This window comes from Cynoglossus semilaevis, chromosome 12 (genome assembly GCF_000523025.1).
Source record: "Cynoglossus semilaevis isolate Cse_v1.0 chromosome 12, Cse_v1.0, whole genome shotgun sequence".
NCBI lineage: Eukaryota > Metazoa > Chordata > Actinopteri > Pleuronectiformes > Cynoglossidae > Cynoglossus > Cynoglossus semilaevis.
In genome coordinates this window covers 5,484,602-5,501,205 of record NC_024318.1, presented here as the reverse complement: position 1 = coordinate 5,501,205, position 16,604 = coordinate 5,484,602, and the positions used below count along the sequence as shown (strand labels likewise).

The following is a 16,604-nucleotide window of genomic DNA, read 5'->3' as shown; positions in this document are numbered from 1 at the left end:
CACAAAGAGTGACTAAGCAGGAACGGGCCGTGTTCAGGGGGACGGGCAAAGTGCACACAAACATGCCCCTGTGTTTGTGTCCGTGTTTGAGCAGCAGATACAAAAGTGCAGCATCGTCACAGTCTGTTCCCAAAAGCAGAAGAATGAAGACCGCTGTGCTGATGCTGTTGCTGCTGCTGCCACTTTGCTCAGGTAACACGTCTTTAACTTCGCTAACACACTTCCTGACCACTGGTCAAAAACCCCACCTCACAGATGAAGCGCACTGACCTCACTCCTCACTTCTGTTCCAGCTCAGGACTTTTACATCGAGTGTCTGGGCTTCGACTTCCTGATGGTCCAAAACCTGGTGCTGCAGTGCAGAGGTCCGGTCCAACAGGCCTGCTACACCAGAGGTGAGGTCCACTTGTGTTTGCTTTTTATGACGTCCAACTGGAACAGTACAGTCAAAGGATTACAATATATCACAACACACAGTTTTTTTTACAGAAACACTGTTTAAAAATATATGTAAATTCTACAAAAAACACTAATAACACCAGTCCAGCAACAAACTAAACAATATATACTGTATATATTTAATTTACCGTAACAGTACAGGTGAGCTACTGATGACCCCTCAACTTCTAACGTCATATTGTTTTGACACATCACCTTTATCTTAGAAAACGTGACGTGACCAAACACAGGACGTCACTAACGGTTTTTGTTCAGGACATTTAACAAATAAAAATCTCAATTTTCTCTAACGTTCACCTTTCGTCGCCTAGTAACATTTCTATGGCTAGTTAGCTCACTAGCCTCCGTCACGGACATCATCACTTTTAACGGAACACCAGATAACGTCACACGATGTTTGTTGACCAACTGTTGCTTCCTTTACGGTCAAATACATTATTTTTATATAGCTGATGTTAAAAAAACAAACAACGTATAAACTTATATTGTCTTTGTTGACATACTTGGAGCTTCTGCTAAAGTCTGAAGTTGATGCTTGGCTAATGTTCTCGCTAATAAGCAAGTAAAATTTCGGAGAATGAAACGTCACAGAGCTAACGTAACTGATCACGTGACTATTCACAACATGTTTTCAGATACCGGAGAGAAGGGCTGCACTCCGCTGAGAAACTGTGTCAAACGTGGATGGAGCTGCTGCAAAACCAATCGGTGCAATGCTTGACCCATAGCGAAGGTCTTCAGTCTTCATTGTGACGGGCCAGACTTTTACCCAGAATGCAATACAATGTTTGATGTGTATGAACTTCAAATAATGAGTGAACTTAAATAAAGCCTCAATAACAGACCGGGTTGGTTATTAGTTTGATCCATTGGCTCAGTAGACTAGGACAGTTGGGTAGATGAGTTAGTGTAGTCAGGATAACTAGGTTTGGTCAGTTAAATCTTAATTTAAAAAAAAAATCTTATCCTTTAAAATGTTATAAATCTATTAAATTAAAGCTTTTTCTTTTATATGTCCAGTTACTTACAAAGATCTAACCGAACGAAATAAAATACTTAAAAATATAAAATAATTACATTAAAATGTTCTAGTTCGGTATTTTTGGCTAAAAATATAAATATGAACATTTTGTATTAAATGTATAAAATGAAGATTATTGCAAGGATATGTGATGTGGCCCTCTGCTGGTGACTTGGAGTATCGCAGTATAGTTGGCTCAAATGTCGAAGCTTTCTTGATTTCCTAAATTAGTTATTTTCAAAATAACAAATTAACATGTCTTTACAGTTACAGTAACTCCAACACTGGCTTAAGATGAAGAGTAGAACAAAACATTATACCTGGGAGATCAAACGACAGTGAGTCCTGGTCAGCGATTGTGGTCAGACTAAATTTGAATATTTGGCAAAATGGGAAACAAATTAAACCTCTGTTTTGTCTATTTGAAGGATTTATTTGCATTTTTCTGTTGAAGTCTTCAGTACAGTCTGTCACCTGACAGGAATGCATGAGAGAAGAAATGATTGGCTCAAAACAGTCACATGAATATTGTTGTCATCATCATCATGACATCACAACTGAACACTTTAAAAACTCCCCAATCCTGGCCCCTACTCTACCCATACAATACTGACCTCGCCCTCTACCCCCCAGCCCACAGACCCCACCCCCTACCTGACGTCCAGGTAAATCCCGACTTGCGTAAAAGGCCGTCATAAGAGACGAGCGTAGAAAAGATGAAGATACACTGAAGAGTAATAAAAAGACAAGAAATTCAAAACCCCGCCCACCCCCGAAGCCCCGCCCACTGGAGTGACATCACCTCCCTGACATTCAGAAAACATTTGAAAATGGTCCTGAAGAGACAAAAACAATCAGCAGTCATCAGCGAGTCACCCAAATGTCGCCAATCACCGGACAGGATCCCGAGTGTCCTGTCGCCTGATTGGCCAAGATGCAAGTGGTGGATGTTTTTCCTTTTTCTAACCAGTGTAGCTGAGGCGCTGCTGCCCCCAGTGGTCAACAGAAATATACACAGATACGTCTGCAGTATATACAAACAGATCCCAACAGAGAGAGGGCTCACTCTGATCTACCGCTGCTAAAGAAGAAAACAAAAATAAAACATGTCTGTCACAGCTTTTACTCTGGGGGGGGTTCCGTGTTTTTCCTTTCAATTCCTGTTAACTAGATTACACTGTCTCAATACTTCCCACTGCCTTCTTTTCCTTTGACCTGCATCTTCACAAAACAAAAACAACTGCACTGACTCAGCCCTGCAGTTGGCTGCATAAAAGAGAAATGCATGCTTCCACAAGCTTTCACAGAATTGTTTCAGAAACCACTGCGTTCCTGAGTTTCACATTAAAAGCCCATTTGAAAAAAAAAAAAAAACTTCAGCAAAGTTATGACATCTTTAAAAAGTGTGGAGTCAAACAGTGAAATGGAGTTCAACATTTGCAGCTATTTCTTAGCTAGAAAAAATGAAATATTATCTACATGACTGATAGATGTTTCATGGTTCAAACAGTAAAAAAGATGGATTATTTTAGACGTTCCGAAAGCTCCAGTGTGTAAGAGTTGGTGACAACTAATGTGAGACGACAACATTGAACTCCTCCGATCACCTTCCCATTTTCCAAGACTGGAGGAAAACTATCAAAAATAACTACTAAAAAATAAAGGTTCACTTCCTTATTCAAAGTGTGACGTTCTATGACACAGATTTATTCTCCTTTCTGGTTGCTGCAGAACCAAAGTGGTGGACTCCCAAAAGACAAGGCCCATGATTTAAATTATTATAAAAGCTTATTCTAGGAATTATTCAATCGTTGCCTTCCAAACATTACAGACTGGAACCTTAACATTTTCCACTTCCTGTTCACCTTCTCTGCCCCCAGTGGTGAAGAAAATGTCACCTGAGACACAGCTGTGGTACTGATGGACAGAAGGACGTCTTCCGTCCGTCAGTGAGACAGAGGTATTTCAGGTGATGTCCTCCCTGCTGCCATTCTCTGCTCCAGGGGTCTCAAAACTGTGACATCACACATCTGCTCGTAGAAAAATGCTCTCGAATTTAACGTTCTCCAATGGTTAAATAACATAGTGATCCATTGTTGAATGCAGACAACTAGTTACACAGTACAACCCATCAATGTCAAACAGGAAGTGATGTCACAGTATTGCTACAGCAGCAGAATGCAGCATGACCACTTCCTGTGTCCTCAGAAGTCAGATTACACTGAAAAACCACCAATGCTTCTGTGACACTGATCAAATCTGATTTTTTTTTCTGAGGTTCTGAATAAAGGCCAGACTTGTCTTTCCTAAAGGATGTTGTAAGAAGTGACTTCAAGAATTAGGTCGCATGTCAACTGCAACCACTTCCTGTTTTCAGAGAAACAAAGTTCAATTGATAACCAGCAATGGTTCCACTGTGACACTTTAAGGGCGCTGACAAAAAAAACAAAAAAAAAACCAGACCCTTTCTTTCTGAGGTTCTGAATGAAGCTCTGGAATTCAGGGTTTTCTAACAAAGGTTAAGTGTAATGACCTCAGACTCAGAGATGTCATACTATCTTGTCACATATATTTGACAAAAAAAACAAACAAAAAAAAAAAACATTAAAAACGTATATTTTTTTCTGAGGTTTTGAATAAAGCTATGCAGCTCTGCTGTTCTGATGGAGGTTTTAAAGTCAGATTATGTTTCATCACAGCAGCTGAATTCAACACATTCACTTCCTGCTCTCAGAGAACCAGGGCAAAATAGAAGTTAACCACCGTGACATTAATGGAACTTAACGACAGACACTTTATCAATGAGGTTCTGAATTCCTAATGGAGGTTTGCGGTGAAGAAACTGGTCCGACTTGTTGTGGACCTGGACCTGGTCTGTGGCTTCCTGCCTGAGCCGGGTGTACTCTGAAGTGAGGACTAAAGACTTTCCACTCGTTTAGTTCAGACCGGTCCTCACAAAGACCGGATCTGTACCAGAACTTTCACACATCTGCGGAACGGGCTTTCTTCTTTACGAGGGCGGAGTGAGGGGCGGCATGCCCTCGTCGCTGGGCGTGGCTGTGTCGTCACTGGGCTCCAGGCTGTCCTTCAAACTCACCGTGCTGTCCGAGGGAGGAGGAGTGCACTCCGAGTGAGGCGGGGTCAACTCTGAGGCCGGAGGGGCCAGCTCTGTGGGCGGTGGGGTTTCTGGTGAGGACTGGGTTCCGTTGGCTGTCGGTGGAGGGTCGGGCTTCTGTGTGACAGCGGCAGGAGGTGCTACGCTAAGGGTGTGCTCCACCTTGCGGTGGGTAGAGTTAGAGAGGAGGGCGCCATGGAGACTGAGAGATGATTTTTCCACCAAACGCCACTGCATGATGCTGGTGTCTTTCCCGCCGGTGGAGATCAGGTGACTGTCATTATGCAGGAAGCTGACATTGGTCACATGACTGCTGTGAGCACTGTATTTATGGCTGGGAGCCTGTGAACACAGAGGTGATGGAAGCCTGAATAAAAACGTTCTTGAAAACAGTTTCTTTCAAACAGGGCGTGTCCGACCTGGTCACTCACCTTGGCAGTGGAGCACGGGTAAGAGAACAGGTGAACTTTGCAGAAGTCGTCAGCGAGGGCGATCACTTTTCTGTTGTGAGATCGGATCAACGCATTGATGTCGGTGCCATCCGAGCCTTCGGGCCACACCCCTAAAACAAACATGCACCATCTTGTGTCATCTCGTGTTCCATCTTTGTGTTCTCTACTAAAGTCTAGTTCAGTCGACTGACACGGAGAGAGATTTGTAAAAAAAATGAAATAACTTAAAAAATGAGGGTTATGTTAAAAGTTAGAAAGAATTGACATGAGGTTAGGACTAAGGTTAAATACGGCGGGTTAGAGTTCGCCACAGGACGGGTTCCATTTTAAATTGAGTTGGTCAGTGTGTTGAAGGTTTAATGAATACTAGACAGGGTTATCTACACTTAACTAAGTACGGTTCTCTAAGGTTAGCTGGTCTGGATACTTGGTGAGAACTAGTTGAGTTGAACTCAGGTCAGGACTAGTTTGGTTTGTCAGGGTGGAGTTAGTGAGGAAAGTCTATGTACAGGCAGCGAGTCACCTTGGTACAGTTAGTAATGTCTATCTAGGTTCAGCTAGCTCTGGTTAGTTTTGCTAAGCTAAGCCGGGCTAGCTACAGACGTTAAAGGTGAGCCGGATATGGTCGCTCAGTGTGGTCCAACCCGTGGTTAGGGTTGTTTCCATTTAGTTTGTGAAAAGCTTACGAAATGTTAGAGTTCAGTCACACGTTGCCGCTCAGGTCTCTGCTCAACAACAAGATTGAATACCAGAATAAACCAGTGTTAATAATAATGTAGTATTTATGAAAATTCAAACATTTGAAACAAAAAATGCAACAGCTTTGATATTTTCACTTTTAAAGTGAAAAAAGAGGCTTCAAGTTACTGGGGACATGCAGTTCAGAATGTTTTAACTGTTATGTTTCTACTTTAGAGGAAATAATTCCATAATATACACAAGGACGTAGACATAAAGACTATTATATATTATAAACGTATGCTTCAAAACACCCTCTCATTCTGTTGGGATCTGCAAAATATCTCCATAACAATAGTATTCTTCCTAGAGACAAATTCCCCTCAAGTATCTGTTCCAAGAAACACACACAGACACACACACACCCCCACACACACAGAGGTGGAAGCTTACCAAACACGTGGTATCCCAGGACACAGGTGTACGTGGCCCAGTCGATGTCTTTACAATCAGACCGGTTTCTGATCAGGTTACAGTTGTTTGGAACGTCCCCTGAAAGACATACAGGAATAACCAGAAACAGCCAGAGACACAGCGGTATTCAGATTACAGGCAGTAAAGTAATCTGATTACTCACAGTAGAGGATCTCATAGTCTCCAGAGTTGGACATTATGAAGTTGTTGTCAGGCGACCAGTCCAAGTGTGTGATGTAACTGGAATGTCCCTGTGAACAAAACAAAGGCACGACTATGAACCATCATCACCACCACCACCATCATCATCATCACCACCACCATCATCATCATCACTGTCATCATCATCTAACTCCTGTTCATCACTACGACCACCGTCATCATCTCACCGTGCACTTTCCGTAGCGACTGTACTTGCGTCCTCGCTCCGACACGTTGTACAGGTAAATAAAATTGTCGTGAGAGCCGACGGCCAGCAGAGTTCCGTCTGTAAAAACAGAAAGGATCATGGGAACTGCAGTTGACGCCTGCGTCTGTGGTCGGACCATTTGAACGTGGACTCACCGACAGAGAAGCGCATCACTGACAGCTGCTCATTTCCATCCGTGTGGATCCCAACCAGGTCTGTGGTCTCTGCATCCAGGAGGTACCACCTGACGGCGAGTGGGCGGAGACACAGGGGGAGGAGTCATGTGAGATGCGTAAACAAACTTAAAAGACAAGATGCTATCTAAAAAAAACTGATCTGAACTCACTTTCCTGAGTGTGTTCCTATGGCAACCACTGCTCCACTGGGATGGAAATCAGCACAGTGTCCATGTTCCTGTGAAACAGAACTGGGATCACTCATGTGAACTGATGGACTGAGAGAGAGGGGGCGAGAGCGACAGAGGGGAAGAGAGAGAGAGAGAGAGAGAGAGAGACAGAGAGAGAGACTCTCTCACCTCCAGTGTGCGGCTCCACTGCAGACTGTGATTTTTTGAATCCCACAGACACACTAGTCGATCCTGAGCACACGTGAGGAACAAGTCTCTGGAGGGATGAGACGCCAAACCCCACAACTCGTCTGTGTGTCCCTGAACACAACACATTAGTATATTACCACACACTGTCACCAGTCTCCACAGCTAGAGGGAGATCAATTAATCTGCTTGCCAATGGACCCATAACATCCAAGTCTATTGAACTAAAAAAAAAAAACAACAAAAAATATAAAATGTAATTTAAAAAAGTATTTGAAGCATTTTTTACAGCTGACTGTAAATGGTGCTAGTCTTAACAAAGCATTTTTAAGCATTTTGTATTTATAAAATCTACTGATGCAATCTGAGAGATCAGTATTGGACCTGGGTATCAGTAGACATTTTTTACTTTTTTTTTATAGACCACACACTGTCACCAGTCTCCACAGCAATCTGAGAGGTCAGTGTTGGACTGTACTGGTTATCAGTAGACTTTTTTTTTTAAATAATTTAATTTTTATATTTCTATACATTAGGTGGCACTAGAGACAGGTGGCCTCACCTGAACTTCCACCTGGAAGCCATCGTTGAAAGTTCCTCTTAGGATGAAGTTACGAGAAGTTCCAACTAGAAACTCCTCCCCCTTTCCCTCAGACACCGCTCTGATGGCTCCGTACTGATCTGGGATCTGAAGACACCGACACAAAGAGCCCATGATTACAACTCAGAGATCACCTGGCTCTGAATCTGCAGGTTGACTTGTGTTTCCCAGAGGAGAATGGGAGGCAGATCTCATTTTTCCAACGTATGATTTTAAAGTGTACAGTGTGCTAAAGCTCCGGTGCACATATCTGTACTGCACCTCGATGTCCCGCTCTGCTCTAATCTCATGGTCCCACAGGATGATCTTGCGGTCTTTTCCTCCTCCGGTCAGGAGAGTGCCACTCCTCATCTCACACATGCAGAAAACGCTGCCCTCGTGAGCTTTGACCTGCCGAGTGATCTGGAACGCTGCCCAGACACAGATTTGTTTGTGTGAACCACATGGTATCATCACATCACATCACATGAGTTTGGTTCTTCACAACCTGGTACTGGTCCTAGGCCTCTCACCTCTGGGTCCTTTTCCAGTTGTTGTCTCGTTGGGGTTCCTGGTCCAGACCAGCAGGACTCCACCAGAGTCTCCAGTCAGAATGTCTCCTGAGCTCAGGAAGGACAGACACTGGATGAACTTTGGCTTTTCATATTTCTGAAAAAAAAAGGAAAAGAGACCGGACTTAGACTAGGCTTAGATCAAGCGCTGGACCAGTTTAACCTGGACTCCAAAGGTGAAGCAGACCTCACCCAGGACTACAGACATGAAACAGGACTTCACAGAAACACCAGGAAATACAGACTGTTTGTTCTTACTCCAAAAATGCCCTGTTTACGGGCCAGTGATGTTCCGGTCCAGGTCCAGAAGAAGATGTGAGACTTCCCACAGGTAACGATGGTGTTTGGATCAGTTGGATGAAACTCCACATCCAGAACCACCTCGTTTGTTGTCTACAAATCAAATAAGAAATGACTTAGAACCCTAAAAAAAATGATAAACCATTTAAATATTTTCACCAATGAAAAAAAGCCCTCTACCTTGATTTCTGCTATTTTGGACTTCTTCTGCCAATCCCACACGGTCAACATGTGATCGTTACAGTCGTCGATCACACTGAGGTGCTGACCCGAGTCCTGGAGGGAGAAGTTAGATCACCTCAAACTGTGACTCTTAGCAGAATGGTCTCATACAGAAAGTATCATGGGAAATAGTTCAGGCCTGTGCTTTTCTAACTGTGAGGTGGATTTGTTCCACAAATATGAGAGAGGACAAACAGTTCTACTGCACATTTTTATAAGAAGAATGGAAGACATTTTTTTGTTCATTTTTGTAACTTGAAAACTAAAATAATATGTATAAAATGTCAAAATAAGTGATTTTTGCAACTTGAAAACTAAAATAATAATAAGTATAAAATGTCAAAATAAGTGGTGTTTATGAATGTGATTGTGTGTGTTTAAGTGTATGGTGTGTATGGGTGGGAAGTGGTTCTCACCGCTTTAGAAAACGCCAACGAGCCGACGCCTCGTTCAAACGTGCCCATACCGATGACCTGCAGCGTTGAGAGACTGACGCTGTCCCAGACACGAACATGAGGCTGCAGCGGCTGAAACAGACGTGGACAACATTTTCATTAGTGTTAAGAAAATGTTCAGCTGCAAGGATGAAATATATATATATATATAAAAAAACTCTTCATACACGACCGTCCTTGTCCACTCCTGCGATCTGTCCTGTAGCGATCCGGATCTTATCAGGATGGATGGCCAGACTGACAGGGTCACAAAGACGTGATGTCATTTGAGAAAAGGAGAGAAAAGGTGTGTGTGTGTGTGTGTGTGTGTGTGTGGGGTGTTCTCACCACTTGACGCAGTCCGTGTGTCCGAGGTAATGTCTCTGAGTGCGTTCTTCATAGTTGAAAAGAACCACGACAGATGCAATGAAGTAAACGATCTCTCCAGTTGGAAGAAGGTAAATATTGGCCCTGCAGTCTCTGCCACGGTAACCATACCTGCAGGGGGCGGAGTCAAGGAAACCACCGGAAGACATGGGGAGATTTTCCAATGAACATACAAATTATCTGTATATCTCTCAGATAAACTTCTGAAGTTCCACAGATGAGAGGAACCCTGATCAACACACTGACTGAACTGCCTTCTGAGGATCTACTGATAGTTTCATTTAAGATCATTTAAGGGTTTTTTTTTTAAGGATACACCCATTCCAGCTTCAGGCGTTCTGACGGGAGCTCAGTTCTAACATCGTCATAGTTCTCCACATCTGACGGGTAGAACATGGTGACGGGTCGACCACGGATGAACATCTTGACATGGTTTCCCTCTGAGATAAGATCGGATTAAGTTACAGACAAGGTCGAATCACGTGACATCAGATATCAGCTCATCACAGCACAGCGGCACGAAAAGGTGAGATTTATGACAAAAGAAAAAAAGCAACACACAGCTGGCAGGAGACTCAGTCACAGAGAGAGGAACTGATATCAGTAAAAACAGGAAGTGGAATTTTTGGTCTTCATTAAAAATCAGAATCAATATTTAAACATTTCAACCTAAAATGATCACAAACTACAGAACACCAGCGTCCAATCACAGTTTCTTTCAGTACTATTGAATTTCCCAGTGCATAAAAGATAAAACACCTGTTTGACCTTATATGGAAGTGAGTGGAGCCAGACAGGTGTGACATCACATGCATCATTTGACACAGTAGAATAGAGAGAGCAGGAGGAAGAGCAGGACGGATGCTTTGAAGCAGAGACACAAGAAAAACAAAAAAAAAGCAACGTGAATGGTTCAGAGCAGAAACAGGAAGTGTTACTCAAACGTCAGATTGTTGTTGGCAAACTCATTCTTTTAACTGCTAGCCTGTAGGGTTGTCTTTAGCCAGTATTAGCTGTTTTGAACATCTTTGCTAGCCCACCTAGCCCGCCTGCTAGCTTCTGTTTTGAACATCTTTGCTAGCCCACCTGCTAGCTTGTTGTTAATCTCTTTATTTTTGACATACAGTAGTTACAGTCAGCAGGTTGTAGGTTAGCCTATTTTCTTGCCGTTAGCATGTTGTTATCTTGTTGTAATGTTACTGGTATGTTGAAATTGAAAAGGTAATGTTTACCATTAGTAAACAGTTGTTAATCTGTTATTACAGCAGTTGACAATAGATTATTAAACTGGTTATTAGCCTGGGAGCTAGCTGGTAGCTTGTTAGCTAGCTAATCTCAATCAGGACTCACCAGCTTGGCTGTTTTTCTCTCGGGTTGACATTTTGGCTGCTCAGAGACAAAGACATGGTCACTCAGCAACAACGACGACTCCAACAAATGAATGAATTCACAACACGAAAATAATTGGTGGTGATGATGTTGAATGTTTGGCAACACAATTGATAAAGGTGTAATTACCGTGACTGACCACAGGGTCTCTGTGTCTGAAAAGAAACAGAGGAATTTTATCAGGCTCACATTTGACACACATAAAATGATCCATGAATTTAACTTCAACTTCCATGTATTTTCTATGTGAATGAAGATTTTTCAAACAATGCAGCTGTGTATTTAGACAATAACCTCTCAGTTCTACTAGCAGAATCCTGGGAAATTCCTCCTTGGCTGCTCCATCATTTCTAATAGTATGTGTGGGCTCTCGGTGCAATTTCTGAGGCACTCATTGTATTACTACAAACTCTGTATTCCTATTTTTTAGTCATTGATCAACGTGTATTGATTACTATTAGGTCATTGGATCACTGATACCTCTCTGCTGTCTTCACCACCTTAGCAAGCAGCTTGGACGTGGAGGCGGCCTTCACCAGTTTGTTTCGGCTCTCCTCCGAAGTTTCCCAGGAACTATGGGAACGTTCCATGCCTGAGGAAGAGGAACGTTTCACACTGGCTCCTCTGAGTGAGAGAAAACAACAACAACGCAGAGAGAGATGCAGAAAGAGAGAGAGAGAGACAGAAGAAAATCATGTTTACACACGCATAACAGTTCAGCTGGTTTACCACACCAAGCAAAATGACACCACCTCAGAGAGAAAGGATTAAATGCTGACTCCGCAGATAAGGTTTTCATGCAGAATAATTAAGAATCAACCTAATATCTTTAATAATTAACAAGCCTACTCTATTAGGCTAGTACTGACTTATAAACTACAAAACATCTTTTTTTCATCTTTCTACTGACTTATAAACTACAAAACATCTTATTTTTAACATCATAAAAAATGTGAACCTGCTTAAATGGTAAAATACTGACTATCAATATTACCACTAAACAGAAACACAGACTTTCTGACCAGGCATTTACAACTGGCACCTAGAGGAGCAGGTCTGAACAGATTAGCTCTGGGTTGAACAAATTAAGTTAATAAAGGTGTTAATGGAAAGAACTGAGAGGGTTAGTCAGTTTAATAGCACACATTTAGGTTTCCTAAACTCTCTAGAAAGACAGGAGTTTAGAAGTGAAGCGTTTATCAAGGCTGCAGAAAAGTCCACGTTGAACCAATGAAGCAGAGTTACAGAGAAGACCGACATAATCCTCCGGAGAAACCAGGACCAGAAAATGGACTAGTAGTCAGGAGGAATAAATGGGCTCCATGATCTCCACCTTTCAGGTGAAGAATCAATGAGAGTCCAGGGTCCTTGAGAACCTCACAGATCTCCAAGAGACTCCTGGACCTCCACCAGAGTAAACAGAGGCTCCCACAGTCCTTCTCATGCCACTGGTGCAGCTACTGCAGCCTGGCCAGGTTAACTCAGCCAAACAGGGGCACCTGTAATTACCAGGTGGTCCAGGTGTGGCTGCAGCAGAGGAGGACCATGGGACCTGAAGTAAGGCGGGGTTAGTGTACACAAGCAGAGGGGCGGGGGTCAGAGGAGTGCCAGCAGAAAGTGAGCTCAAACTCAGTTGACGAATGGAAGTGAAACCTTTTTAGAGGGGCCTGGCCTTTACTGGTGTCAGTGGACTGGGCTGGTCTTTGTTGCTGAGGGGTTTGAGGGGTGGAGGGAGGGACAGGGGAGGAGGGAGATGGAGTCATGTCCTTGGGGTGAGGAGGCTCCTCCCCCTCCTGGATCTTCTCCATCTCAGAGCGAACTTCTTTTTTCTTGTCAGATCCACTGTGGATAAAACCAGGACCATGAGAGACAAGGTACAGACCTGCAGCTGGACCATGGACACCCACAGGTAGTCCACTGGACTAGAACCTCATTTTAATGGGACTATTATCCAGTCATTGGTACTGAGTTAGTATTAGTGTACTGCTAACCAGCAGTAAGTCTAGTTACTTGGATTGAATTTAAAGTCAGAGCGTCATCGTCGTGTCATCTGATTAGATCGTAGTCAACGTCATGTTATTACTCATAATTTGGTTATTCCACCTACACACGGTGGTGTCGTACTATAGCTTGTGGTTACAATAATGTGTTTTATTACAGGTAACCACTTAATCACCATATAATGATAATAATTATAACTAGCAACCTTCCATTACAGAACTTTGATTACGCCCTAATATACTTCTACCTGTCAGATATTTGGACACTTTCTGCAGTTAATCTTATATTATATCCTTATGTTTTAACATTGGGTTTTTGTTGGTGAGCCGTCACCCACGGACTTGATCTCGACACCAACAGAAACCAACAGGAAACCTCCTGCGTTTTGATGTGACTCAGCTGTGAAAAAAAAACTCCTGCGTTTTGATGTGACTCAGCTGTGGGGAAAAAAAGACAAATGACGACCTCGTTCTTCTACCTCTTGGCGGCAGATGACAACGTCTCCTTCCTGGTGACGGAGGTGGAGTCACGTTTTCGTCCCGGTGTCCCTCCGTTGGTGATACAGGACATGGAGTAGGCTTCGCGCATCGCGCCGCCACCTGTAGAAGAAGTGGTTAATGATGCGGAACCACGTTAAAATTAGAGTGGAGTTTGATAAACAAATGTTACCTTTGCCTCCGTGTTGTTTTTTAGCCACTGCAGCTGAGGCATCTTCAGAGGCAGCGAGGCGACGGAGGACGTCCGCGAGCGCCGCCTTCATGACGGTCAACTCGTCCTCCTGCTGCTGGACACGAAGTTCCAGAGCCGAAAGACGGTCGTTGACGTCAGAGACGCTTGCTGCGGACATGCTGTCGTCTGCAGGAAGACACGATGATCCGGTTACAGGTAATCTGATTACACTGTCATCTGCAGGGAGAATCATTTCATCTATTACAGGTGATCTGGTCAAACCATCGTCCTCAGGAGTATATGATAATGTAGTTACAAGTAATCTGATTACACCGACATCCGCAGGAAGAACAATTTATCATAAAACTGGTAATCTGATTACACCCTGATCGGCAGGAAGGCATGTTAATGTCATTATATGTAATACAATTGCACAGCTTGACATGAAGATCTGGTTACATGTAATCGGATTACACTGTCCAGTGCCTAAAGTCATTTATCCAGTGTCTGATTGCAGTGATTTCAGTAATCCAGCGCCACAGACTGGTTACAGTTGATCTCATTCCATCATCCTATTTTATAGAAACATGATCATCTGGCAACATGTAATCAGATTACACTGGGAGACACGTTTGTTAAACCATAATCTGATTGTGACATCCTTAGCTTGAGAACGTAACAATCTGATCAAACTTTTTCCCATTAAACTTCAGTCTGAGTGACAAGAAGATATAATTACAGGTACACACACACATAACTTAACACCTTGGTCTGCAGGGAGGCTCCATGACATTACTGAATGCCATCGGATTACAGACACATCCACTGAGAGACTGGTAACCCAAGTCAACAGACAATTGTAAAGAAAACAAAGAGCAGCCCATGCCTTTAGAGGAGAACGCTGCCTTTTATGGATTAATCCAGAATATTTGATATTTGAAAATACTTCAGGTAGTCCGTTTAACAGTTGGAGGAGGTAATCTGATCAACTCTGGTGTGTAGTAAACCGAGTATGCTGTAAGGAGGACGCAATGACTTATTCACCGGTGATCAACTGACATTAAGTCTTTCTTCAAACAGGATAATTCAATAGACCTCACCAAACCAAAACAGCTTTTGTTGGCCCTTAGGATTTGTCTCCCTTTGGTGATAGTGACGAGTCCGAGTCACTTTTACGTAACCGTTTTTACTTGTTAACCAGTTAACGGACATTTATTAATTCATATTAACCAAACTTTACTCTGGACTGGTCAGTTAATCTCTCACCATTTTATAAAATGAATAAATTCACTGCTGTCAACTAACCCTCAGTTCTCTCCGGTGGTCACAAATACTAGAATGTTCTTTAATCGCCTCCAGGAGTCTCAACTGGACCGTAACACTTGATTTATCGACCTGTCACTGCTCTAGCACTAGTATCAACTCGCCTCAAACAATCTTCACTGGTCACCATTAATTAACTTGTCTTTCCTAGTCGTTGGTGTCTTCGTTAATTCCAATTGTCTTCACTCTCGTGGTTGGCATTAACCCGCCACTAGTTTCTACAAGACTTAACCAGTCTCAACTGAACTGTACCAGTTTTGTTTTAATTTATTAGTCCCTTCCCAGATCTTTGCTATTCTTCGCTTCAGGGGGAGCACTTGCTTCTGCAGCTCTGCATGCACCAGAGGGGCGGGCACACGCTTGCTAATAAATACACCAGTGACACGTGTAAAGCCGCCGGAGGCGCGTGCGTCTTTGACCGTGCGCCCGCGGGCACGGTGATGTCCTGTTGACCCAGTGACGCGAAGGCGGCGCCGACTCACCTAAACTGCCCGTGAATCCGTCCATTTTCCGGCGAAAAAGCGGGAGTCCGCGCCGGAGGCCTGCGGAGGCTCAGCGCACACTTCGGGCCTCCGTCCGGGTTTTTCCACCGCAGCGGGGGGAATAAAGAGGCGAGCAAAGCCGAGTCTGTCCCCGCTTTGCTGCCACCAAGTCTGCGTCCGCGTGAGGCCGAAGATGTGCTGCTTCGATTCGGCTCTGGGTGGAAGAAGAAGCGGCCCCAAGACAAACGGAGAATCGAACAGAGGAGAGAAGCTGCGGAGCAGAGCAGAGACGACGGACCGACGCTGCTGTGCTTCCGACTCCGCCTCCCTGGCAGCTCCCGCTTCCTCTGCAAGCGGAGAAGGGGGAGTTTTTTTTCTTTTTTTAAAATCAATTTTCTTTAAACAAAGAAACAGTGACAAAACTCACTCTACAACATACTTGATTGACGATATAAAGAATCACACCTCTTTTTTTTAATAAAGAAAACATCTGTGTTGTGTCAAATCCCCTCCTTCAGGGACTGTCCGAAACTAATAAAAGTGAAAAAAAAAAATCCCCATGCAGTTCAACTATACACTTATTTTATCCTAAACGCCATGTACTTCATTTGTATGCATTCACCTTTCCTTTTGATTTTATTTATTTTGTTTTATTATTATTTTATACTTTGTTTATTTTGTTTCAATAAGTAATAATAATAACAATAAATAATAATAAAAAAGAGAGAGTTGGAGTAGGTGTTTCTGTTGCCGGTTTACCTTCAAATAAAACCCACCGCGATGAAAAACATTACACACTTTAACTGCTGTTACCCTAATGTCCACGATGTGGCGCCAGAGAAACATTTTCACATTTAAACATTGTTTTATTGGACAAACCGTTGCTGTACTGACATGATTCTACTTTGTAATAAACATTTCAAATGTCATAAAGATTACCAAGGCTTATATATATAAGACAAGTATACAAAAGTATTTTTAAAAGTGATACAAGATATAAAAAGTATACAAGTGAAAGATGTGAATAAAAATGAATTTAAATGCAATGAAATTCAAAAATGTAAAATCCTGAGTGAGACGACTA

At 42.9% G+C, this 16,604-nt stretch overlaps 1 protein-coding gene across 6 annotated transcripts; it reads right to left on the bottom strand.

Moving 5' to 3' along the window:
- Nucleotides 1–1,892: 1,892 nt before the first annotated feature.
- Nucleotides 1,893–15,820, bottom strand: eml4 (EMAP like 4). 6 transcript variants are annotated; one of them, XM_008321646.3, is made up of 24 exons: nt 15,521–15,820; nt 13,716–13,901; nt 13,525–13,645; nt 12,699–12,887; nt 11,526–11,669; nt 11,175–11,200; nt 11,007–11,042; nt 9,973–10,096; nt 9,618–9,767; nt 9,458–9,527; nt 9,252–9,362; nt 8,794–8,889; nt 8,572–8,706; nt 8,275–8,410; nt 8,024–8,172; nt 7,724–7,849; nt 7,144–7,275; nt 6,955–7,022; nt 6,764–6,852; nt 6,589–6,686; nt 6,363–6,450; nt 6,179–6,277; nt 5,027–5,157; nt 1,893–4,937 (listed from the first exon to the last, which is right to left on the bottom strand). In XM_008321646.3, exons 1-24 carry the CDS (start codon nt 15,543–15,545, stop codon nt 4,491–4,493), a joined length of 2,976 nt encoding a protein of 991 aa, XP_008319868.1. In that variant the 5' UTR covers nt 15,546–15,820; the 3' UTR covers nt 1,893–4,490. The 6 variants fall into 6 exon arrangements, with proteins under 6 accessions (XP_008319868.1, XP_008319867.1, XP_008319870.1 ...); XM_008321645.3 differs by having other exon boundaries at nt 13,716–13,952; nt 15,521–15,815; XM_008321648.3 differs by lacking the exon at nt 12,699–12,887.
- Nucleotides 15,821–16,604: the final 784 nt, after the last annotated feature.

Bases quoted from the DNA above. Each gene is read 5' to 3' on its own strand.
- eml4 (XM_008321645.3), bottom strand. From the start codon at position 15,545: ATGGACGGATTCACGGGCAGTTTAG. The intron at 7,023-7,143 runs GTGAGAGAGTCT...TCTGTTTCACAG, and splicing joins AGTGGAGCCGCACACTGGAG to GAACATGGACACTGTGCTGA. The intron at 4,938-5,026 runs GTGAGTGACCAG...CTGTGTTCACAG, and splicing joins ACCCGTGCTCCACTGCCAAG to GCTCCCAGCCATAAATACAG.